The sequence below is a fragment of the Penicillium daleae genome (assembly GCF_028827525.1).
Source record: "Penicillium daleae strain IBT 16125 chromosome Unknown utg000002l_segment0_segment0, whole genome shotgun sequence".
Classification (NCBI taxonomy): domain Eukaryota; kingdom Fungi; phylum Ascomycota; class Eurotiomycetes; order Eurotiales; family Aspergillaceae; genus Penicillium; species Penicillium daleae.
Window position 1 is genome coordinate 2,557,335 of NW_026623150.1, and position 26,148 is coordinate 2,583,482.

At 49.7% G+C, this 26,148-nt stretch overlaps 4 protein-coding genes across 4 annotated transcripts; 2 read left to right on the forward strand and 2 right to left on the reverse strand.

Annotated features, from left to right (window-relative positions):
• Nucleotides 1–1,258: 1,258 nt before the first annotated feature.
• N7458_001915 (SAP domain-containing protein) lies at nt 1,259–2,146 on the reverse strand (the record flags this gene model as incomplete). Its single annotated transcript, XM_056905298.1, has 1 exon — nt 1,259–2,146. One exon carries the CDS (start codon nt 2,144–2,146, stop codon nt 1,259–1,261), a length of 888 nt encoding a protein of 295 aa, XP_056769405.1.
• A 1,495-nt stretch (nt 2,147–3,641) lies between these two features.
• Nucleotides 3,642–4,475, reverse strand: N7458_001916 (DUF3455 domain-containing protein; the record flags this gene model as incomplete). The annotated part of the gene is made up of 2 exons (XM_056905299.1): nt 3,642–3,749; nt 3,813–4,475. 2 exons carry the CDS (start codon nt 4,473–4,475, stop codon nt 3,642–3,644), a joined length of 771 nt encoding a protein of 256 aa, XP_056769406.1.
• A 1,340-nt stretch (nt 4,476–5,815) lies between these two features.
• On the forward strand, nt 5,816–9,532 carry N7458_001917 (U2 snRNP complex subunit HSH155; the record flags this gene model as incomplete). The annotated part of the gene is made up of 2 exons (XM_056905300.1): nt 5,816–5,825; nt 5,877–9,532. 2 exons carry the CDS (start codon nt 5,816–5,818, stop codon nt 9,530–9,532), a joined length of 3,666 nt encoding a protein of 1,221 aa, XP_056769407.1.
• Nucleotides 9,533–23,140: 13,608 nt separating this feature from the next.
• Nucleotides 23,141–24,387, forward strand: N7458_001918 (C2H2-type zinc finger protein; the record flags this gene model as incomplete). Its single annotated transcript, XM_056905301.1, has 4 exons — nt 23,141–23,604; nt 23,714–23,989; nt 24,076–24,188; nt 24,269–24,387. 4 exons carry the CDS (start codon nt 23,141–23,143, stop codon nt 24,385–24,387), a joined length of 972 nt encoding a protein of 323 aa, XP_056769408.1.
• Nucleotides 24,388–26,148: the final 1,761 nt, after the last annotated feature.

The following is a 26,148-nucleotide window of genomic DNA, read 5'->3' on the forward strand; positions in this document are numbered from 1 at the left end:
CGGGTCCAACTGTCACGCATTTCAACCAGGGTACTGTCTTATTCTGGATCATTGTAGATCGCGGTCCACCTGTCCCTGTTGACAGAAGACAGGACAGACCCATAAAGCCGTTGTCTGAAGTCTGGTACAACAAAAGGGCCGTCCCGAGCCTTGGGCGTTTGAACCAGCCCTGGACAATGATGACCCCCAAAATCTCCGAGAATCTGACACAGGACAAAGGGTAAGATCGCCTCCAAAATGCCGTGGTGGGGTCCAGCCTTTTTCCTGGAAGAGTAAACTCGCTTTCTTTGTTGGATAGATCGCAATCGGCCAGCCAGTGATTATGGTTGGATGCTTCGAGGCATAGCATTTAACGTATCACCTCATCTCCAAATCCGTGGTTGACTCTCGTTTGGGATCGCTGCAGCGGGGATTGAGGCCCGTTCAGTGTGATGCTCCACCAGACATCCCAGCAACAAAGGCGTTCACGACGCTCACTCACGTCTTTGCCGCCTTGACTGGATTGAATCCATGAAGCCACACTCTAAAAACAGCAACCCTGGCTGGGGATTCGCCAGAAGAACTTCGATCCAAGTGGGGCCTGGCGGTAAATCGGCGTGATGGCCTGGTCCATTGGCGAATAAGGTCAGGGTCTGGCAATTGCACTTATGAGCGGCTTGTCTTCCCCGGTGCGACTCAAGGCATGTCGTGGGATTTTGATCGAATCCCCAATACTTGCATTTTACACGCAATTTGGAGGACGTTTTGAGTTCGTCGATCCCCGTCTGGACGTGCCGATCTGGAGGGGCTGGGCTGGTTGGGAACCCCGTTCTGAAGCCAGACTGGCCAGCGCAGGTGCTGCAGGAACGAGAGGCTAATGCACGATTCAGCTGGCTGCACACGAGAGGATTCGAAGAGAGAGCTACTCCTCTGGGTGCTTTGCACTTCATAAGAAAGTTCTTGGGGTGTTTCAAGAGGTTGAGGGATGAGAAGAGATCAGAATCAGGTTATCTTGGACACAGATATCTGACAACACCATCCTACATAATCTAACCTACGTCAAGCTCAAAACACTACTGATAAACACCCACTCATTAACATATCATCGGTATATTACAGTATGAAGAAGAGATTTCCGATTTGACTGGTTGCCCCTCAAATTCCTTAATATCGTATCATCACAAACGCCCTGCGAAAGCCCAGAATATGTAGAACACAAAAGAAAGCCCCGAATCGGTCAGAGAAAGTGTGCAGTAGCAACAAAGGGAATGACAGCGATTTAATTGGCGGCTGTAAAACGCTTCTTGCGAGCTTCCATCGCCAGGCGGTCCTTCTCACCCCAGCTCTTCTGCTGCGTGCTCTGTCCGCTCTGTCCACTCTTCCCGCTATTCGCGCTCTCTCCACCACCATTGCGGTTCTGGTTACCATCTCCACGGCGGTTGCGGTTCCGGCCAACGTCACGTCGCTTGCCTCCACGACCACCCTGCTCATTGCGGCCTCTCTTGCGAGAGCGTTCGTCGGGAAGAGCCTCGTCAAGACCCTTGACACTAACACTGGCACTAGCTTGGGCTTCACCGCCGGTGTCAAAGCGCTTTGCCCGCTCTAGCTGCTTCTGAGCCTCCTTCCGAGCAGTCTCATCATCTTCAACGATGCCAAACTTCTCAGCGCGCTTCTTGCGCTTTGCCAATTCTGCCTCTAGGTCGGTAGCTGCAAGACCACGAGTGTAATCCACAGCCGGCTTCTTCTCGGCCTCTGTAGCAGGCGCGGTTTCAGCCTCGGGTGCAGCCGCAGTATCGACGCCGCCTGCCGATTCCACCTTCAAGTCGTTGGTCGTAGCGGGGTCGATGTCGAGCTTTTGATTCGGGACAGCGACGGGGTTGGCCACCGGACCCTTGCCGCCAGCGGCAATGGCAGTCGCGGAAGCCTCTGTGGAAGGTTTCGCAGTCTCAGCGGGAACATCATCATCCCAGTCGATGACATCCTCGGCGACGGCGTCGGGTTTCGCGGTCTCAGTAGCTGGAGCTGGGGCAGCTTCCGCGGACTTCGCCTCGTCGTCCTGCTGGATGCGGGCGACCAGGTCGGCTTTCTTGCCAGTGTGGGGAAGCGATCGGGATTTGAGGATCTCGACCAGCTCGGCATTGGTCTTCTTGCTGTAGTCGTTTGTCATCTTGGAGTCGGCGGTCGGGGATGTGAAGGAGCTCGGTATGTGACGAGGTTGGGTGATGCGCGGAAGGAACGAGGGGTCACTTTAAAAGTCAAGAAGGGAAGTTTGAAGATTACTGTGGACTAGGATTCATAGTGCGACAAATTCGCAGGCAGAATTTGAATAGAATTGCAGATGTTGCGTTGACTAATGATGAGGACGCGCCCTGGAGGGAGTGTCGCGTAGGGCCATCGTCATGGTCACGTGATTGTGTTGTGTCAGATACTTGACACCTGAGGCATCAATAAGGTGTCGCACAAATATAGGGCATAATACCGCTAGACTAAAAATGCTCCATGGGCTACATTCTTAGTCATACGGGCTCCTTGTTGTTCCGTCATAAGGGTCTCTACTGTATGAGCTACTATTATTCTCTTGCAATTTTCTAAGACATTGCATGTCTTCAATCACTTTTGGAAATTGAATCATCCATCACTTCTGCTCTACATAAACCCTTTACCGTTTGACAGGCACAAATTCACTGAACAGTGCTACTACCTAAGTACAAGCCACATCAGATATACATCGGGGACTCCGAGTGGTGAATTGATTCATTTTCCTGGGCCTACAAATCGTTGCTGGCCAGCAAAGCAAACAGGTTCGAGGACTAAGGTCATATGACATAATACCCTGATCGTATCAATGAGAGATAAAAGTCCCCGTTTGTAGCCGCCACTGACATATACGAAATTCTCCGATCAACGCCACCTGGACGGGACATGACCCCGAAGTGAAGCTGAAGCTTGGGCCCAACAAAACTCTCTGCAGTATTCCGGTAGACTGAGTCATAAATTGACAGGTGTTCGACCAGGTATAGCTGAAAATCTGCTGGCTTCCATGTGGACAGTTGAGGATGCTGCACGCACTGCGCCACATTGAGATTTCCACTGTGTGCGCCACTTATTGTTGCCTGAGGCATCATATTCTCGTTTATCAAGACCTATTAGTGATGGTTTTGAAGCCTTAGGTTCGTAGTTCATAGTAAGCTTTTAGCTCCTAAATAGTACTGGATAATAGTCAAAATTTCTCGAATTTGCTAGTTTTGTGCAAATAACTACGGAGCCTAGTATGAAACTCGATGTATATACTAGCCAGCTTTGTTTTTATACTACTGTACAATACGTGAATGGGCCATGAATCCGGCAATAGGTAGTGCTCTTGCTGGGAATAGACTAGCCACTGGAGAGGTGAATCCTTACCTACTCTTGACATCGGTTATGTCCATGAAATCGTTCTGAACCAGGGTATTCTATTCCTTAGTTTAGTGACAGAATGTCCCTAAATGGACCAAGATAGTCACTTGGCTATTGAGCTCCCACTCAGGTTTGTGTGACAATTAGATAATTCAGCTAAGACAGGTATCGTTCATTGGTCGCGTAGAATCAGGCCATCTTAGCATAGAAATAGGTTCAGGGCTGACTATATGAATATAAACCTGAATCCAAAAATAGCACGGGTATCACCCATAGAACCAATATTCTGCGGCATAATCCACCAGTACAGTGTCGTTCAGACCAGCACAGGTTGACGGAGCGGTACCTTCAAACGTCATGACTCGATAGACTTCCTGCAATAGTGTCAGAGAGCGACTTCGCCAATTGGATTGATCAAAGAGGGGTGTATAACGAACCTTGACACCATGACCTTCCTTGGAGCTAAGCTTCAGCCAGGCCACATCTTGATCCCCGTTATCGCCAGTTATGCGGCTCACTCTCTTCGGCGCCATCGTGGAAGCATCCTTTTTGGTACTCATCCAAGTATCGGAACCACTTAGCTTCAAGCTGAAGTAAGGATCTCCAGCAGCATCGAAGTAGTGTTCACCAATGATGAGATTCGAGCTGTTCGTAGTGACGCTAAGCAGCTCACCTAAAAGGGCCACAGACCCAAGGGGAGCCTGTCCTATGGCAGCAGGCATCTCATGAAGAAGGGTGAGGGACATCGATGCGATGCAGGATGCATCAAAGAGTGTCGCTGCCGCTCCGGTTGCAACAGGCTCGCTGGTCTCGTGGGAGTAGTGGGAGTTTGTCGAGGATGGGCACGAGTAGTTTTGGGTTCCACGACCCAAAGCAATATACTTGAGTTTCAAGCCAGTGGATGGTTTGGGGAGTTCCTTTTTGGTATCATTCAGCGGAAGGCTGGCGTTGGCCAAAGAGCAGTTCCCCAAACTGATGTGGTCAAGCTCGTTGGAGATGCGTGAGAATGTGGCAGCAAGTCTTAATGGGCCCGGTAGAACCGATGTGGCTCCAACCTGCACTATCGTAAAGAGAAGCATCACTGCTAAAATAACTCGCATTATGGCAATATTGGGCGGTTGCCTGAAGTGATGGTATCTCGAGGATGAGAGTTTGGTGAAGGAAGGAGTTGCAAAGTGATCTGAATAATGGCAAAAAGCTGGAGTGTGTCTGGTGACAGTGTCAGCAACGGCAGTGGTCTTCTCGTTTAATAAGTGAAACCGTCTGTGTTGTTACTCTAATTCGCGACAAAGAAAGTTTACCTTGATAGCGAGATATTACCTTGGAGCCACGCAGCAAGGCACACTTCAAACCCAACGCAAACCAACAGTTCTTGCTACAATCGTGGCTTAGAGAAGAGTCCCTCGATCAGCCTTATACTATATAGACTTGACAAGGCGGTTTGATCTTAGATAGGTTTCTGCTGTACGTTTGTAATGGTGTGGCATCTCCGACGAGGGAAGTATTGATAGGAGAATCGCTTTCTTTGTTGGTACCCTTGCTAGAAAAGCCTTGGTATGGGAGACACGGTGCTCACAAACAAAGAGAAGCAACCCCATTCCCCATTCCTAGCAGTCAATGTAAAGCCTAGTCGATGTTACCCATATCGCAAAGCCTGGTTCATGTTACATCTCTATCCTAGTGCCGGCGGCTAGTATGATATATAGGGGTTCCATAAAGTATTAATAGACACGCATCGGCAAATCAGAGTCCACAGACCAACATGACACTCCATAGGAAATTAGTATAATTGTTGTACAAGGGATCTTATGAGTCCAAAGCTACTTTCAAGCTGCCCTCTTAGCGGACTATGATCACCGTCCAAATAATGTGTTCAAATGCCATATACATTCTACAAGAGGTCATTATCCACAATTTCACTAAAAATCCGAGTTCAAAGGAGCCCATCTGTTAATTGTAGTAAGGTTAGAATGATGCACTCCTGATACAGTTTGTGTGTGACATAAATAGACCCTAAGCGCCCTTATGGCACCTAGGTGCCTTTAGAGATACACTTGTTTCTCCACTTCCCAATTCTCCTCACCACCGCTATGACTGACCCATAGCTAGGGAATTCTCCACATTATAGAGGCACTCAGAATGGTGTTCAAACAAGAGAATTGTTAGTTGTTACTTTAATCAGGTCTTTCTCAAGACATTGGATGAATTGGGGGGACGCTTGGCAGCTGGGGCCAGAATCATATCACGTGACGAGTATGTTAGTCATCCAGCTAGCGCGACTTCGTTGGCGTCGTGCATTTTGCATCCATCGCAGGACCTCAGCGCGACAGCTTTCCATCATCGATGCTGCCGTTCCAACGGTCCCTGATCCGAATGTAGCTGCTGCTACGAATCCTGTCCGATCATACAGTCATTCTGGACCTGACTTCCCACCCCCACCATGTCTGATGGTAAGCGGCCCTCGACGTCTCCCACTGACCTGATGCTAATCACTCCTGCAGCCGATATTGAAGCTGTTCGGCGGCTTCAAGCCGAGCGCAATGCTGCTGCTGCTGCCAAAAAAGGTTCAAGGACCTTTGACTCATCTAGCCAGCGCACTGACAACTCGACTAAGGCCTCCCTGACTGAATCCTTCGACACGACTTTGTTCGATCGGAACGGATCTGACAAGTTCGCTGGCTACGATACATCTATTGCAGTGAATGGCGATGATGACGAAGATATGGAAGATGCGAATGGCGGCCATCGCTTGGTCGGCCAGTACACTGCAACCAGAAGCCAGATCGATGAGATGGCCCACGGAAACGGAGTGGAGGAAGAGGACATCTTACTTGGCCGTGAGAAGGCTGCTCGTATTTCTGATCGAGAATCTGACTACCAGAAGCGCCGGTTCAACCGCGGCCCTCTCACACCCACTCGCGCCGATCCCTTCGCTGCCAACGCCGACGCAAATATGGAGGAGGGAGATGGTCAGACCTACCGAGAGGTTATGGCCCTCCATGAACTCGAAAAGGAAGAGGAGCGTATTAATAAGCTGATCGCCGAAAAGCGAGAGCAGGGCGAAAACGTTGCGATCCCAGAACACGAAGCCACATTGAAGATTGCCGAGCAGGCCGATTCCGGTGCCGCCGTTGAAGCAGCTGGCAGGAAGCGAAAGAAGCGTTGGGACGTGGATACAGAGGAGAATGGAGCAGACGAAGAGGCCAAGCCCGTGGAGACGCAGACAAAGCGATCCCGATGGGATGAGACTCCCGCTCCCGAGGTGTCCGTAGAACCCAAGCGTCCATCGAGGTGGGATCTAGCACCTGCAGCCACCCCTATTGGCAACCAAGGGCTTGCCACTCCTATGCACCCGTCCCAAGGAGGTGCAGCCGTGGCACCTGGCTTCGGGACCGATTTGGCTGTCCGACCTGGAGATTGGACTGATGAGGAGCTCGACATGATGCTACCTTCTGAGGGGTATAAGATTCTGGAGCCTCCTCCAGGATACGCCCCAATCCGAAATCCTGCACGCAAAATGATGGCGACTCCAGCCCCTTTGGCTGGTGCTACCGGTGTTGGTGGATTTATGATGCAAGAACCCGAGAGCGCTCGGTCTCTGGGCAAGGAGCTTCCAACAGATATCCCCGGTGTTGGCGACTTGCAGTTCTTCAAGCCGGAGGATATGGCCTACTTCGGAAAGCTCATGGAGGCTGGAGATGAAAGCACCATGACTGTCGAGGAAATGAAAGAGCGCAAGATTATGAGGTTGTTGCTTAAAGTCAAGAACGGCACACCTCCAATGCGAAAGACAGCATTGCGTCAGCTTACGGACAATGCGCGGAACTTTGGAGCCGGTGCTCTTTTCAACCAGATTCTTCCTTTGCTCATGGAGAAGTCCTTGGAGGACCAAGAACGTCACTTGCTGGTCAAGGTCATTGATCGAGTTCTCTACAAGCTAGACGACTTGGTTCGTCCCTACGTCCATAAAATCCTGGTCGTTATCGAGCCACTGCTCATCGATCAAGACTACTATGCTCGAGTAGAGGGTCGGGAAATTATCTCCAACCTTTCCAAGGCCGCTGGTCTCGCGACTATGATCAGTACGATGCGTCCCGATATTGATCACGTCGATGAGTATGTGCGAAACACCACAGCACGAGCGTTCGCGGTCGTGGCCTCCGCTCTGGGTATCCCAGCCCTTCTTCCATTCCTCCGCGCTGTCTGCCGCAGTAAAAAGTCTTGGCAGGCTCGTCACACTGGTGTGAAGATTGTCCAACAAATCCCCATTTTGATGGGATGCGCCATTCTTCCTCACCTCAAGGGTCTTGTCGACTGCATCGCAGACAATCTGAGCGATGAGCAGGCCAAGGTTCGAACTGTCACTGCTTTGGCCGTGGCTGCTTTGGCTGAAGCCGCCAACCCCTACGGTATCGAAAGTTTCGACGAGATCCTGAACCCTCTCTGGACCGGCGCTCGCAAACAGCGTGGCAAGGGTCTTGCCGCCTTCCTCAAGGCTGTTGGCTACATCATTCCACTTATGGACGAGGAGTACGCCAATTACTATACCAGTCAAATCATGGAGATTCTCTTACGAGAATTTTCGTCTCCAGATGAAGAAATGAAGAAGGTGGTGCTTAAGGTAGTCTCGCAGTGCTCTAGCACCGATGGTGTGACTGCCAACTATCTCAAGGAACACGTCTTGACCGATTTCTTCAAGAGTTTCTGGGTCCGGCGAATGGCACTGGATCGACGAAACTACCGCCAGGTCGTCGACACAACTGTCGACCTCGGCCAGAAAGTGGGTGTTGGCGAGATCCTCGAGCGAATCGTTAACAACTTGAAGGACGAAAGTGAGCCGTACCGTAAGATGACGGTGGAGACCATCGAGAAGCTAGTTGCTTCTCTCGGAGCTGCCGACATTTCGGAGCGGTTGGAAGAACGCCTTATTGATGGTGTCCTGTTTGCTTTCCAAGAGCAAAGCATTGAGGATATCGTCATCTTGAATGGCTTTGGTACTGTGGTTAACGCCCTCAGCACTCGATGCAAGCCATACCTCCCGCAGATCGTGTCTACCATTCTTTGGCGGTTGAACAACAAGTCCGCGACCGTTCGTCAGCAGGCGGCAGATCTGATCTCGCGCATTGCGATGGTCATGAAGCAGTGTGGCGAGGACGCTCTGATGGGCAAGCTGGGCATCGTTCTATACGAGTACTTGGGTGAAGAATATCCCGAGGTGTTGGGCTCGATTTTGGGCGCCCTGCGGTCCATTGTGACTGTGGTCGGTATCAACCAGATGCAGCCGCCCATTCGAGATCTACTACCCCGTCTCACTCCTATCTTGCGTAACCGTCACGAGAAGGTGCAGGAGAACACCATCGACCTTGTCGGTCGTATCGCAGATCGTGGCCCCGAGTCGGTCAATGCTCGTGAGTGGATGCGTATCTGCTTCGAGCTGCTGGATATGCTCAAGGCTCACAAGAAGGGTATTCGTCGCGCAGCCAACAACACTTTTGGCTTCATTGCAAAGGCCATTGGTCCTCAGGATGTCTTGGCCACCCTCCTAAACAACTTGCGTGTGCAGGAACGTCAGTCTCGTGTTTGCACGGCTGTCGCCATTGGTATTGTCGCTGAAACTTGCGCTCCCTTCACTGTGCTGCCAGCCTTGATGAACGAGTACCGCGTTCCTGAGCTTAACGTCCAGAACGGTGTTCTCAAGGCCATGTCCTTCCTGTTTGAATACATTGGTGAGATGGCCAAGGATTACGTTTACGCCGTCACTCCCCTGCTCGAGGATGCTCTCATCGACCGTGATCAGGTTCACCGGCAGACTGCAGCGAGCGTGGTCAAGCACATTGCGCTGGGGGTTGTCGGTCTTGGCTGCGAGGATGCCATGGTCCATCTCCTTAACCTCGTGTTCCCCAATATCTTTGAAACCAGCCCTCACGTCATTGACCGGATCATCGAAGCCATCGACGCTATTCGCATGGCCGTTGGAACAGGCACTGTCATGAACTATGTCTGGGCAGGCTTGTTCCACCCAGCTCGAAAGGTACGCACGCCTTACTGGCGCCTTTACAATGACGCTTATGTCCAGGGTGCGGACGCGATGGTTCCCTACTATCCGGATATGAAGGCCGATGGTTTGGATCGTTCAGAGCTTGATATCATCGTTTGAACACGATTCTGTAATTCTGAATCTGCTTTCTTCTCTCCATGCATAAGTATCTGACTTTATTGGGACAACCCTTTTGTGTTTTACAAGCCGGCGCTATTTGCCTTTTGACTTTTTTCTTCGTTCCATTCTTCATGCAGGGACGAGCGGACGTTTGGCGTGGTTACTGTATATCAAGATTTCAAAAGTCGCTAGGTACTAGGAAATTTTCTTTCAATTCAAAATGAATTTGAATCACCCAATAGAATGGCTTTTAATCTATCCAGAAACAAAACCCATGCTTTCACAAGTGTATGTTATCTCACTCCAGTCTACTCCGTAGAACTGGCAGCGATTGTCGCACCATCCATGTCCATGACGAGACGGAGACCAAGGGCGAGCGCCACCAACAATAACCACAATCTGACTTCAATTTCGTTCAATAGTACAAGCCCAGATGCGGTGAAATTCCTCTGGTGGAATTAAAATCATATAAATGGTCAGCAAAAGTAATATAGCCCGAAGTGGGCCTGTCAATTCTATAGTTGCAGTGAGAAATAGATTAATTGATCGGGATGGCGCACTATCAGATTTCAATAAATTAATCCTGGGGGCGCCCGCTGGTCGCATCTATGTCTCAAAAATCTGTCCACGATCCCCCCCAAAAGAAGGCGCTTTTAGGCACCAGGAACGCCCCCAAGTCGATCACAGCGCCTCCGATCCCCCAGATCCCTGGGAACCATCGTGGCCAAGCTTAGTGACAGGGGGCAATTGGGTAGTGATCGCTCTCCGACGTTGTCAGTCACTGTCAATCACTGTCAATCACGACTATCTTCTTCCTGTCCTGGGTGACAGAGTCTGGGGTTGGCTTCTGCAGAGACAGATGTCTGGAAAATATCGAAGCATATATCAACGTTGTACTATAGCTCGTGGTAAGAGATAGAGAGAGTTGTCATGTTCAGGTAGAAAATCCATCTAATGACGGGGGGATCCTACAACCCCCTTTTTCCACTGTCATCATAGTGCCTGACCTTTTGCCACACTCAGGTACGCAAATAATAGAATCCAGCGCAAAAAACGTAATGAACCATAACAAGGTAACGGGGGACAAGAACTGAGGAAAGGAAATTAGAATTTACTACTCGTCCAGAACCGGGAAACGATGAAACTCCATAGCATGTATTTTTGGCTTTATTTTCCACTGACAAGCAAGGTTTTTTGGGGGGTTTCCTATCCACCACATAACTCGAGAAAAAACAGGCAGGGACAAGAGGAGTAACCGCATCGTCCAAGCAGCGCATTGCTAGCCACTACTCCATACATACGGAGCACTGTGCACACACTCACACAGACAGAGAGAGAGGGAGAGGGATCGAGGGATGGAGCATCAACCCAAGTTACCCACTCAATCGCGGTGCCAAGAAGCGCCAAATGCCTAAGCTTGCCCTGGGAAGGGCTTGGCGCAGGATGTGGCCACGTAAGCTCTCCATCGAAGGGACGTCAGACTTGCTTCTTTTTTGCTGTGGGGAATCTGGTAAAATGGTAATCTCCCAAAAATCTTCCCTGGATACTCCATCTGACCAATGGTAAGTGGGGCTACATTGCAGGTAAGAAGAGGTCAAAGTCAGGGACCCGACGTTTGGAGTGTGCAGTGCTTTAGAGTCATTTTTTTCGATGTTGAATTTTAGCTGCTGAAAGGCTTGGAAGAAAGAGTGTCATTGGATCATTTACGTCAACTTTTTAGTGCTGCATAAAGTATATGATGATGCTTTTGTCGTAGTATTATCAAGCGGGTGATTCTTCCATCGAAACAGAGATATAGTCGTATGTCCAATCTACCAGCTGTTGTCGGAGAGTATGGAGTACTTGACGTAGAAACAAAGTCGAAAATAAAATCAAAATAAAGGGATTCTTGGTCCCTGGTTCCCGGGGATCAGAGTATGTCGAATCCACGCGCAACGGGCTACACAGCCTCCCCCTGAATTCACAGTTCCCAATCACAAGGCTCTTGCTGAACCGGAGAATGGAGATGGTGAGCACTGTTCGGTTCCAGGTGCACCTCGAACGAGCTTGGTAAATGGCAAAAAACTGTAGTCTAGTCTTGACAGAGTAGTTTTGACGGAGAGCACACCACTGCACACACAGACCCTGAGATAAGGGCGGCACTCGTTACACAAGCGATTTTATGACTGGATGAATGGGATGGTTGCCCCCATCTTTCCCACAATCATGGCGCTGTGGCTTACGCCCCTTTTCACTTAGTGTGCTTATATCTCTACAGCTTACCTAGTCTGGTAGAGTGGATTTTCAGGGTCCAATGTTCCGTTGATAGGGGCATGCTGGGGATCAGAGCTTAGAGTTTGGGACTTTGGTTTTTTTTTTTTTTCCCTTTCATTTGAATTTGGCTTTATACTTCTGCTAGACAGGCACGGTAGTTCTTGGGTCGGTGGCGGACACGGCTGAGAAGTGGCTCCTTGGTTGAACCGACTCCAACACATCTTGAGCCTTTCGCTGACTCGCTGCCAGGATAATGGATCCAAGTTGAGAGGGTGATACAGAAGATCCCCTCTCAGAGATCGTGGAGGCGTTGGTGGCACATGCAGGGAATGAACGCCCGAGATGGGGAATGGGTGGATGGTGGCAGCAAACTCCACTCGAATAAAGAAACGCCAGCTTTGTGTTGGACGTGCTGCCTTTTTCCGTTCAAATGTTCATATGGTTTTGGCGAGGGAGTTTGACGATTATACTGGCTTTCGATTTTTCTTGCACGCAGAGCGTTACAAAAAGGCACTTTAGACCATTGTAAACAGATGCAAAGAGATCCGTTCAACATGCGGCGAACAGGATGGGGGTGAATGTCGCGTGTTGCCTGATTGGTACTCGATTGGTATACACATTCAGTACATAATCGTAGCGGCCTATCAGGATCGTGCATGAGAGATGTACCTGTCAAGCATGCGGGAAACCGCGGATTCATGTGAGAAGCTCGGAGGGGAAATCTGGCGCGCAGAGCCAATCATGCCATTGCCTCAGGTCGGATTGCGTGAGAGACAGGGATCATGGCTGTTGGGGAGAATAGTTGCGCTTTGGATGATTGGAGAGGATTGGGACCAAGTCAACATGCTGCAATGCAGCGCACACCACCGAGCTCCAGCATACAGGTTGTCATCAGTACTAAGGTGCCACTGGGCGACGCGCGCAAAAACATAAGTTCATGCCGGTACTGTGTATGTACTCGGTACTCTATCCACACACAGAACATGTGCTGTTCTTGGTGCTGGCGTGACACAGTTATTACATAGTTTAGCATAGCATAGCCTTTTCGCAAGGGACTTGAGACCCTGCAGCGAGTGCACAAACCATGAGAGAGGAGCATCTATACATCAATGCGCTTGTCCAGTCTCGAGTGCTTTCCGTCAATTTAGAGGCGAGGGGGAAGTGCCTGTGCGAGCTTGATCCGATCGAAACTAAGAGAGAGATTATTGATGTTGGTAAGGGACGAGTGGAGGGGGGAAGAGGAACGAGCATAAAATTTTGGCATTTCAGATTGTTAGTTCGGGTTGACCCGTTGGACAGCGCACACCGTAAGTTCTCCGAAGTATGGATTCCTTCGTACATAACAAACTAGTAGTTGGCGTGCGGAGAAAAGGCGTACGGGAAACCTTCCAACAGGAACGGGGGAGATGGCACTCAACCCTGGTGGCGGGGTCATCCAGCAGCCACCACAAAAGCCATCTCATCGTTCTTGGAAAAAACTATCCGGAGCTATACGGCAGGGCTCCAGAAGGCGCGATGAACATCGCGACTAGCAACTAATGTGTTAAGTCGCGAGCTAGTCTAGTCCTCAACCTCCGAGGGACTCCGCTGAATAAACCGGCTCGTCACGAAGTCACGAAGTCACGAAGACAAGGGAAATTGCACTTCGTCTTTGCCCCAGTGGAAATGGAGACTGGCTTGCCGGAAGGAGTATGGCCTGCTCGAACCGTGTGTTCAAGAGGAGTTAGATAATGGCTCATGATGGCAGGGATTGTTTCGGAGGAATATAAATCCAGTTCAATAATATTGTCAGCTCGAATAGGGAAACAAAAATTCCTGGAAACAACCCCTAACAGAGCCAAGGACAAGTTACTTAGAATAGTTAGATGTAAAGAGAGTAGTAACAATGGCCAATGACTTGATCTCGAACGGTTCGGGGTGGAAATGTATCTCCAGTACCCAAATCAACACGGTTGGCCAGTCACGTCACAAGGCTTGACCAAAAAAGGTGGATCACCTTTGTTCAGGACAGACAGGAGTTCAAGGCTATCGAGTCATCGACCGACAACCAGAGACAAAAAGACTCGATCCATCCTTCAAGATGCACCGGGCGTTTCAGGTTGGCCTTTAGCGTTGACCCTGAAGGTGGCAGTGTTTTTAGCGGCGATTGTGGGCCTCACCAGGATCGCACGCAGGGATCTTCTTACTAGCTCCGTATGTATTGTACTACTCCGTAATAGGCTTTTAGGGCCCTAGCGCCTGAGGGACTAACGCCAACGGGCTTTTGCGGGGATCCAGGGCCGGGTTGGAAAAGGGTGAGGGAGGGCGACTAGCGCGGTGCCAATCACGTCATAGGCTTGTTGCCAAGGTTGGGCTTGAGGATTCACTGGTTGTTGATTGATTTACTTTTACTTAGTTGATAATTAGTTCCAACTTTCTCTGTAGAGTCTTTGTCAGCATCAGTGCCATAGTTAACTAGTTAACTAACTAGTTAGTTACTCACATTAACTTCCATAGTTATCTACGGAGTACATCATCTATATACAAGAGCGAAATTTCGACTGATTAAAAATAGATTGATTTAGATATTTGCATCTGAATGACAATCTACGGTACAGCAGTTTTGAATAAAACTCTATTACCGCCATTCCTATGGAAACACAAAGCTTTTGTGACTGGATCAACCCCCAACATACCCAAGCTTGCAACTTCACTTTCCCCTAGGATGTACCTAATACTACTGTACTTCCTCGTCTACCAGTAACGACCTGCTATCTCCCGCAGGAAATACCAGCCAACTGGACGGGATAAGCACGCGTCAGCTCCTAGCGGGGCCGGCAAATTTACTGGTCGATCCTACGGTGCCAAGCTCGGCTATCGACTATCTGCCGTCCCTTCACAAACACAAAAGAATGTGGTCGATCCGTGCGACCACTCAGACGGCTCATATTGAACTGTGGATATGGCCACTCCTACCCACCCATGACGGACAAACCCCTAGAGGCTGGACGGGGTTGAAGAGGAGAGGAGCAGGGACTCCGGGGTCCGGTATCGGGCGTGTATTCCGTGTATGAATTCCCTTGCTGTGATTGGAATTGGAGTATGCTTCCTCTATCGCTCATCCAATAACGACTTATCCATAGTTGACTTGGAGGAGCTTGCTGTCATTCCAGTCTGTTCTCCATTTTTGGTTTCTATTTCTATTTCTATTTCTATTTCTATTTCTATTTCTTTCGAGGGTTTTTGTGGTTGTCCGCATCCACACGTCCACAGAGGACGCCGCAGTGTTGTGCGGATGACGATGTCCACTCTGACTTGCACATGTCCTCGATCGTGGTGGCACTCGCCTGTGCGCCATCCCCTTTTGACCATTTAACCAATTTACCCGGGTGGCCATTCTGCTTTTGTGAGGTGCAGTAGACGTCGATGACCTTGGACCTTCCGGAAGCAAAGGTGTGGTTCGGATGAATGATTTAGTGGATAGTCAAACACCGCGCCAACGTGGCCCTGGATGCAATTTCCTTTTGCCTTCCTAGGTACTCCGTAGTGACGATGGACTAATTACTATGTATTGAAACTAGTCCTGCAGCACCGATGACGCTGCTGACGATACCCGACCGAGCGCGGACGTGGTCGAAGAGCATACTACTGTACCTAGTATTTGCGCAGATGACCAGGTCATCCTCCCAAGCCGCATGGATTTCGACTCATTCCTTACGCGGAAGATCATACAGAACTACCGTAGGGAAAGTGGTTGATGCAACGTCGGTTGCCCGAATTGGAAGATCAAGTCCGAACGGTGATGTGCAGCAGGAGAAATCAACCTTGAAATTAAGAGGACAATCGCGGACGATCTGCCGCGGTGGACCACCGCCAAGATCGGAGCCCCGTGCAGATGACAGATGAGGATGGGCTTTGGCTGCTCTCGGGCTGGTTCCTGGCTGATGGGGGGCGTTTCGGGGATCGTCCTAACGTGCAAATCCAGAAAGGGGAATTTCAACTTCATCGTCATTACGAGAGGCATTTCCTTGAACATGAAGTAGGCATAATGACGACTCTTGATGTTTTTAGCGACGGAGTATTAGTTGGTATTCAATATTACATATAGTATCTTAAATAATCGGTGTATATCACCACAGCATATGCATTATTCCCCTCCATCATAATCAGTGATGTCAATATCCCGCGTCGAGGTCAAGAGTTTAATTCTCCGACAATTCTGCGTCCGCTTTCCGTGCGTACTTCGAAGTTGGACCCGTTAGAGAGTTGTTTAATGTAGTCCTCGGTACATCTGTCGCAAAAGGAGGTCTTTGCAGGCTCGAAAACGGAGTACATAGAAATACACCTGCCTAAGACTGCACTCTTCACCTAGTTGACCGCTTTTTACCCTTTTTTCAGCGCGTTTCTCGGGAAAACTCGAAAGGAGGAGATTGCCGAATCAGATCGCAGCCGGGTTTCCGGGGCTGGACAGACTTGGCCGTTTTGGGGGATCTAAAGAGAAAAGTGGATATTGTGGACTTTGGAGGGGCAAAAAGGGGACCAGAGGGCCAGAAACAAGAGGAGAATCCTAACAGGCTAGCGACGCGTCATGAACTTGAGGACATCCTATCCGTCCACTCATCATCAACAACCCAAGTCATGACTCTGTACGAAAGTATATGGACCATGTACTTCATAGTTCGGAGCAGTTTCCTCTCAAGGTTAAGTGGTAGCAAAGAACAGGTGTCAGTGGGTCGTGCGACTGTCTACGTACATGCGGTATTCCGTACTTCTTTAGCAACACAAACGATGGCGATGCGATTGTCTCTTTTACCTTCCTCTCTCCTCTGTCTCTCTGCTTGGTCTCCACTCCTCCCGTGTGTACGAGCTTGGACCTCTTCTGTCGCGGTGGAGTCCGACCAAGACCGAAAGTCTCTTCACAGAGATACACTTTGTGGATTGGCACGATCTCCTCTTACCCTGTCCATCCGGCTCACTCCGTTCAAACCCATGGTGATGGCTCCAACGGTCGGCAGTGAGACATGTGTACCCTAACTCCCTCTCAAAACTGCTCCAGGCGCCTATCCTGCCCTCCTCCATCTTCAGGTGTATGATGCACTACTACTGACGGCTTGAACCTCCGTTAGAAATACATTAGAACCCTGGTTTCAGCATCAGAGCCTACGTTTTCTAAAACCGGGGCATTTCTCATCAGTTTTGTGGTCTAACAGCCATTATTCCCCCCTCCTCACTCCGCAATGAATACCACCATACTCAGTACATACCATCAATTTGCCCCCTCAGTACCCCCTTCAAGACCATGGACTACTAAGGAGAAAGCGATGTAATACAGCAAAGTAGGCACTGCCGGTGAGACGTCGAGTGGGCCGAAGACACGGCATGGCCTGGAAAGGGGGGCGCCACGCTCAGACAATGGACACCTCCAAGTAACAACCCGTTGCTTGTTTTACGGACTCCTTTTTACGTCCTCTCTTTTGCCTCCCGTCATGTTCGCGCTTGGCCTTGGCCTTGGCCATGAATGGGGGCGCATGGAAATGAGCCGGGATCCTTCTCCATCGCGAAAGTCCATAGTTCTGACCATAGTTCCGCGGACCATCGATCATGGACGTCGTTGGGTGTCTGAATTGAACTCGAGCTAGTCCCAACTATTTAGGTAGTTCACGCAGTGGATGCGATTGTTTGGTACTCCTTAGTGCAAGAGTGATTAGGAGTCTCACGCATCCCACGCATCCCACGCACGTCTAAACTACCGAATCGGTACCCCTGGTGCTTGGACTAGACCAGTCTCGAGCTTGAAGAACTCGAGTGAGGTCTCAACTACAGCTCCATTTCGGCAATGCCCACTTTGCAAGTGGGTAATTTCCGTACTCCTAATGCCGTCTTTCTTGCTTGGTTTTTTTGTAGTAGATGTTTTGTTGTTCCTAGTCTATACTAGGTGAATATCTCCGAGCTCCTGACGGCACAGATATATATCGATCGACATTGAGGCATAAGCTCCGGAGTTTGCCGTCGAGAGGCTTCCCGAACCCAGCATTAGGTTTACATTGATCCCTATACTTGACTATTGTAGTTAGTAAATGGAAATTGAACTTCAGGGAATCGATTCAATAATTGGGTTTGGTTCTATCTCGGCACCATACTAATAAGATTTAACACAATCAGCTGAGCTCAGAGACCAAACTCTGGTACGCCATCACAGCCAATTGCTTGACTGGAAATTTAGCCTATCCCTGTCAACCTTTCATACTTTCAGAACGGTAGGTCGTTGCTCGTTCCTAGTCCCGAATTCTCAGTCCCAAGGTCCAGTTCCCAAATTCCAACGGCACATCCCATCGCATGCCCAGCCAACATCCGCAGACCCACGGCACGCCAGTGAGGCACACTCCAGTCGACCCATGGGAGGCGCTCAAACCTACCGCATTCGGCGTGATGTCGCCGGTTCGCACGCTGGAGCCAGCCTCCCGTCCTATGGTTCTGTGGTTCAGTGGGCCTTTTCGTGTGTCTTCCAGAAAACCATCGTGACCATGGGACTTTGTGGCGTTGGGTGGGAATGCGGAGAAAACCAGTGGTGATCCGGCAACGGGGAACGCCCGTGAGGAGGTTTATCTGTAGCAACGTACGGAGTGGGACGTAACGATGAGTAACTATAACCTCTAACTGGCTACTTTCTGTACTCCCACTCTTACATTACGTCGTATGATAGAGAGAGTTTCCCTGCGGCGCCCATGGTTCCAGGATCGAGGGTGATTTCCGACAAGCTCTCCGCAGTGGCGGTGGCTTGCTTATTTCCTGCCCCCCTCCCCCCTCTCCCCCTGACGGAGTACGCCAAAATGATCCGCCGTATTATAATTATGGGAAGAACGCCATAGGCTGGAAGTTTGAGTTGGGCTGGTTTAGGGTAGTGATCACGGGATATAATTACTCCTTCCGAAGCACGACAAGCTAAAATAACTAGTTCACTAACCACTCCAGTAGTGCGAAAAATAAGGAAATTATTATTGAGTGAACGACTCCAAATCCAAGCGGGATGAAGCGCTCGAGGGATGGTTCCCAAAGTTTAGCTGTGGGAATGGAGTAGTTTACAGCAGATTAGTGAATTACTTAATTAGTTAGTTAGGTCTTCGGCCTCCCTCGGCTCCTCAGATCCTTGTGATCACGAAGCTTGGCGTCATTGGAAGGAAATTGTTGCGGAGAACTAGGAAACCAACTCTGGCTCTGTATGGTTGATGGAGTCATAACTCGATGGTTAGTGTTTAATCCGTCATGTTTAGTGTTCTGTCTGGTCTTCTTGGAACCACACACTCGGGAACGTAGGAGATGAACATCCATCTGTAACTTTTCGGGGATCTGGTACTTGGGAATCGGGGACTTTGGCATGGACTCCTATTAGTTGTTCCCTGCCAGCTGTGGTTCATTTGCCACGGGTGAAAATAAGATGATGCTCCACTTTCCGAGGAACGGCGGCAGCAGGGAAACCTCGTTGGATTGATCTTTGGTCAATTCCCGAATACCAAGCCACGAGAGATTAGAACTGTAATCTCTATCCTATGAACCATGAGCCGTGGATGACGAACTATTACTCTAACATAGTATATTACTATAACTCTTATTTATATTAACTCCGGATAAACTCGTTCATATGTGACAAGTTCGATCCTGGATAACGCGGTCGCATCTGCCGCGCTATTGCAGGAGCCGCGCCGCTAATGACCCCCATGGCGGGAAGTGCTGGTCCGCGCTCTGACGTCGTTGTCCAACTGGCGATGAGAGTGCTTGGAGGAGGGAGGAGTTTGTTGGCGGAGGTACTCCGTAGTTGTGGAAGCAGTGGATGATTACGGAGGAAGTAGGATGGGACAAGGCGGCCATGGCTTGCAGGGCAGCAACACACTAAGAACTTACATACGCTGATGTGTAAAATAGTGGAATGGCGAACAATACGAGGTGTGGTTGAATGGTTCTCACACTTCGTGCAGAGTATGCATTGCCTTTTTGGCCCTTTGCCTTCCCCTGCAACCCCCCTTCCCCCCTGGTTCCCACCCTGCTCCCCGTCGCACGGTTTCCTTCAGACCCTTCTCTCGAGTGATACAGGTCGCATGGCCCCCGGTCGGAAAATTGGGGGGGGGGGGGGGGGGGGCATGCTGGAAACCGGAGTCATGTCTGCCCTGCAGGAGAAAATCCGGTATATCGTCATTGCACGGGTAGGGTGATTTGTGACTTGAACATCTCGTATCTTGTTATAGAAACAGCGTCTAGTATGGATCGTGTTACGAGGAATCGACGACTAGGTCCAGTCTCGGGTCTACATGCACGCAGAACTCTCGAGTACTACTACTGTACGGAGGATGTGCAGATGGGAGATGCGCCGGGACAAAGCCGGAGCATGTCCAATGGCAGTGGTGTGGAGTGGCGCACCGCACATCCTCCACACGATACATGTAGTTTCTTCGGTAACTCTAGTCTCTAGGAACGATTCTCGATGCCATGTGAATATAGACATTGTCCTTCCTCGGGTCGTTGTGTACGCGATAGATCCTGGGCACTCCTTGCCTACGAGTGCTCTATACACTGTACTGGACATACTGTGGCTTTTTACTAGATAATTGCCATAATTCTAGGTCAAAATTTGCATCATAGAGAGCACGAACCATAAGTTTAGGGACAGCGTCGCAAAGAAACATACTCTCTCGTGTCGAGTCCTAGCTAAGCACCTGCTAAGGCGCGCGTGGGTGTCAACGTCGTCATCATGCGCATTTTTGTTCCCGTAAATTCCTCGAGCGAAACCCCCCAGCCCGTCAGGAGGAGAATGAATGGAGCACTGCAAATAGTTACGTCCGACCGTCGTAGAATGTCGTCAATAATGTTCAAAGCTATTGAAAGCGATATCATGCTGTAATTTCATTCCTCTTTTCTCCGTTCTGTCGGGAAGAACTATCGACATCATTGGAGGCCAGGGTTATGATCCATTGGGTATTGGATAATTGTCATGTATGGCGTCGGAGTGTGTAAATGTACAGAATACTCGAATTTAGTTCATATTATTACATATTTCAAATTCGAGGTTTTATTCGAAGTAAGGTCACCTCGCACGCTAAACCATCTATGGCCCGTGTCAAAGGCCCCCTCTCTTCATCCCACATACATGGCTGAAAGCCCTGCGTGTGAATCGTCACAATCATTTTCTTTTCCTTTTATTTTTTTGCTTTTTTTCCGCTTTGCCTCCCCGGGAGGGGCCAAGATAGAGCCAATAACGAGAGACCCAAACCTGTCCCCCCTCCCACATTTGGGTTTGCCTGAAAGCCATGGCCCAAAGAGGCCAATCCAAACTCGGGAAGGGGTGGTTCAAATTCAAGCTTGTTCCTCTCTCCAAAACAAATTGAGATGTGTACCAAATTCAAATCAATGTTATACGAGAGCAAAAGGAAATCAAGTGGTGAATCTTTGTGGTGTTCATCCTTCAATAGCAAAGCAATCCTTCCTCCTTGTCTACAGTCCAAGTCCCCCACGGGCGCGTGGGGATACCCTTTTGACGTAGCGCTGGGGTCTGCCAGTCCTTCCCCGCTACTTTGAAACACGCTCTCTGAGGGCGAACCTTGGTCGCTGCATCGTGAGATTATTCTTGGCGTTTCTTTTCTTTTCCCCCCCCCCTTCTGATTCTGGATTTTGGACCATTTCCGTTTTCTTTTTTTGGGTTGCTCTGTCCTCCCATTGAAGTTTAGCTGCCTCTCAGACACGGCACAGATGGACCACTCAGCGGTGGCCCGGTTGAGTCTGTGCTGGACACATTCCCTTAGCAAATTGTCTCCATAGTCCATAGTCACCAGTGTCCCAGTCGCCCAGAGAGAGTCACGTACCGTCTCCCCCCCAATTAAAACCCACTTGCCTACCATCACCCCCCCCAAATCCACTCCAACTGTACTCATCCAACCAACCACCTTGTTCTCCCCCCTTTTGAGGATATCCGAGGTCACCGACTGCTTTTTGGATCTCATGATATTTCCCCTTTTCCATAACTATGGTCTTCTATTTGCTGGTTCCTTGGGGGGAGTTCCGATCCCGGCCCTGTTCAAGGTCTCTACGGTGTAGTTCAAACGAACTGAATTACTACTGTAGTTAGTTATGTATATTCACGTTCCTCTCAACCGGGTAAATGGCAACGAGGAACCAGAACGAGGCTTTTGGACGGTGAGATGGAGACTACCAAGTAACGAGGCAGATGGAGACACGCCGAGAGATACTGCTCCTACAGTAAGTAGTATGTACTATTCTGTTCTCCGTCGAGGCGTGCGTGTGCACACATTCTTGCTGCCGTTTTTAAATGTTAGATTCTCTCGATCTTCCATTCCTCATCCCTAAACCGTGTGCACTGGGGTTTCTTACAGCTTGTGTGTTTTAAGGTAGGGACGATGTCCTCCGTACTTGTATACTCCGTGAGAACAACTCCGGATGAATTCCTCCACAAATCATTGCACTCTCATATAGTATATACTATATGACCATCTCTACTGTCCACTACCGTACTATAGAGTGAATCATTCCCGACTCCCAGCCCAATTCAAGGAGAGTCCAAGGAACTGGTTCCCGTTGACAAAGGCCACTTTTGGCACAAAGCAATGCCTCCCATTCTGCATGATAAGAAATAAGAAATAAGAATAAGAATTAAGAATTTAAGAGTTGGGCGAGAAAAGAGAAATCCGAAAATCCTCGCAGAATTAAATGAAATCAAAAAAGAAACCGAAAAAAAAAGGAAGAATAATTCCGAAATCTACGATTTTATGCCCAAAAGGGCAACGCAAGAATTAAATTACGAGACCCGCGGTATTAGTGTTTCCGACGATCTGCGAGCCCCGACGGCACGTCGTCAGTGGCACACCCTTCTTTTTTTTTTTTTTTTTTTCTTTTTCTTTTTCTTTTTGGGTACTGAGAAAGTTGGAGGCAGGTCAAGCCCCGTGAAGCCTATACTCGTCCCCTTCTTAAGCTTCGCCGATCCCCTTTCCCCAGACTCGACCTTTTTTCCTTACCCTGTCCCTTGGACAAAGATCTCCAACCAAAATTAAAAAAGCGAATGATAATCCCCTGATCTTCGGGCTTATCACTTCTCTTTTTCCTTCCCTCAATCCTTCACTCTTTCTCTCCCCGCGGATCAACACTCGATCGTCTTCTCTCACCATCAAACACTATCACTCGATACACTCCACCGAGTATATCAATATCTACCCTTTTTTTTTTTGGGTTATTCTCCGGATCTACGAGCAACGTGCAGACAGACAGACAGCACGACCAGCAACAAATATCAGCTGTCACATTGGAATACCTCCACTTCTATCATCACCTTCTCTCCTGCCCGCGATCGACTCGTTCATCGCGGCTCTACCCTCCATGACGATGGTAATGGAAAACCAGAACCGCCCATATGGCGGCATGAGCTTCGACAATGTCTACCACCACAACCCACCTCAATTCACAGACCCCTGGGCCGCTGCACACACCTCCTCGCACTCGACACCGCCAGTCTACGCGACCTCCATGGGCAACAGCGCCAGCATCCCTCTCAACGCTGTCAAGCAAGATGAAGTCGGCCGCTCCGCCGCCATGTCCATGCCGTACCCTAATATCCCCGTGTCAGCACCCTCACTCGTCCCTGGCAGCAACTACACCACCGCCGGCTATGGTCCAGAGGTGATGGGCATGCAACATGAGGTTCCGCGCACTGGTTTCGAGCAAACCCCAACATACACAACCGCTCCTGCCATGAGCAACTTTGCCCCGGCCAACTATGCGTCAGGCACATACGCCCCAATTCACCCCTCCCAGCCTCAAGATGTTCGTCGCATTTCGCTTTCGTGAGTACTTCCCCCGCCCCCTCGCTCAGCACGCGCGCCTTCCTAGATAGGACTGTCTGTAACGCGAGCAATGGGATGATTTCGGTGGCTGACCCAACATTCCGTACAGTGACCGTGTGGGATCCTCTCAAGCTCCCGCGCCCACTCCCACCTTTGGCGATGCCCTCGATGCAAGCCGAGGAATGGTGGCGCTCAGCCAGGACTTGACCCCCCGTAACGTGTACGGTCCTCGCGGGGGACGCAACTCTGCCGATTCATACGGCTTCCCTTCGACTCACTCCTCTGCTTCCTCCATCTCCTCGGGCGGCAACTACCCTTACTACAGCGCCTCCGTAGGCTCTGTGGATTCATCCGTGACAGACTACAGCTCGACTACTTCAGAGTCGTATGAATCGCGCACCCTTCCCCGGCCAACCAGCCTCCTTGCTGGTAGCGCACCCCCGGGCCCCAGTCCATGATGAGCCAGTTCAGCTCGAAGATGCCCTCAAACACGCAGAAGAAGCACAAGTGCAAGGTCTGCGATAAGCGCTTCACGCGTCCCTCTTCGCTTCAAACGCACATGTACAGCCATACTGGCGAGAAGCGTAAGTTCCCCCCCCAAGAGCGGAGAACGACAGGCGAAGTAAGCATACAAAAGAATCTCATACTAACGCGTTATCTTTAGCATTCGCTTGTGACGTGGAGGGTTGTGGACGACACTTCTCCGTGGTTTCCAACTTGCGCCGACACAAGAAGGTGCACAAGGGTGAAAAGGAAGGCGGCTCTCCCGACGAGGACGAGTAAATTCGAAAACTCGTCGGCGAATGACCAACTTTCAATTCTGCTCGTCTCAAACACGAGCGCCTCTTCCATCTCTGCGTAAAATGACGCGCCAATTCCCCAGATACCCAATTCCTCCGCCTCCTCGCAACGAACCCGTCCCGCCTCAGGCCGTTCCAACTGTTGGATGATACTCCTCCGGCCCTGACTCCTCCTTGTACAACAGCATGGATTACCCCCTTCCCCCCCTTACCTTGAATTCTCTCTCGACATTTTCAACGTTCATCATCCTCATTTTCTTTCATTCCGGATTCATCTTCCGATCGGGTGTCGGAAGATTCTTTCATCATATACCATATACCCCTGGGACGGTTCTGATTTTGGGTTTCACGCGGCCACGATTCAAGCAAGGCTGCTCCGGGAAAGGGAGAGAGGCCTTATTGATGTTTTCCTTTTTATCCCTTTTTTTCTTCCCACGTTATGACCATAGAGGTACCGGCTGGTTTGCGTTCCTGGTTGTTCTCGATTGTTTTTGTGTCTTGGTTTTTCTTCCTTTTTCTCGAGCCTCGAGCTCGTCTTTTTTTTACCTTTCTTATTCTTTCGCTAGACCTGGGAGTCACCTGTGCTTTTCTCGATACCAATGGGTTTGTGATGATTTGATGCGTTTATTTTTTCTTGTTAGCCCCCTCTTGATTTCGGGGCACCTTCATTGTTTTTTACCTTCTATTCTTCCATCTTGACCGTTTGATTGTGTTGCAGCCGGTTGGATGTTCTGTCCAGCGCTCATCTTACCTTCTAATTACTCTCTACTCCCTGCATCAAATATCTTGCATGGTTTAGATCCATTTATCCTGATTCCATCATCCTTTACCTTTCTCATTTCCTTGTCTTCCCTGCTTCCCATTCCTATCCCTCCTTCGGCTGGCTTTTCATCTCTCTTGGGTCTTGTCTTTGAGGGTCCGCCTTATATTTCCACCGCGTTGTCTATGTTTCTCGATAATTGCACGGGGTTTGTGCAAAATTGGCCGGGACGGCATGGTGTTGATGTGATACCCGTGGCATTGGTGCGAAAGCTGTTTTTCCTCTTTTCTTGTGTCTCCTGTCTGGTACCTGGTTACTGGCTAGTTACTTAGTCCTTGCTTTCGGTGAATCTGGGCTGGCTCCGCTGCTTTTCCGGGGCCTGCTGGTGGATTTTCCACACTACAGTCGCTATAGTAAAGACATTGTCTAATCCACAATTGAGCACTCGTGAAATTTCAACCCTTGTCTTGTGTAGTCTGGTACTTTTTATTTAGATCTTGCCGCGTATTTCTACTGTTTGAGTGGGAGTTTCGTTTCTGTCTCACCTGTCGTGCTTGAGATCGCCAAGTTAAGCTTAAATTCAGTTAGTGACATGGCCATTTGACGGGCGATCTTGCGTCCCACTGCGGAGTGAATCCGCCGATGCATCTGTAGTTCTGTTTCGAATATGAAATTGCACTGCACCAAACTGTAACTATACCCAGACGTCTGACTGTTGGCACCTCGAGTGTTGATTGGTACTGGAATCTACGAACAGAGCACTTGAGAAACAGGACTCGTGTGGGTCATATTTTGTCCATTTCAAGATTTGATATTGGATAGAAGTGAAAAACAAATATTCGCAATTATGTTACTAAAACCATAGTCTAAATTGCAAGGTCGAGACCCTACTTCGGCATACACCGCAGTAGGAGGAAATCAGACAGAGCCCAAACGCCGAGGGAGGTGATGATTATTCACGAATGACAGGCCAATTCACAAGAG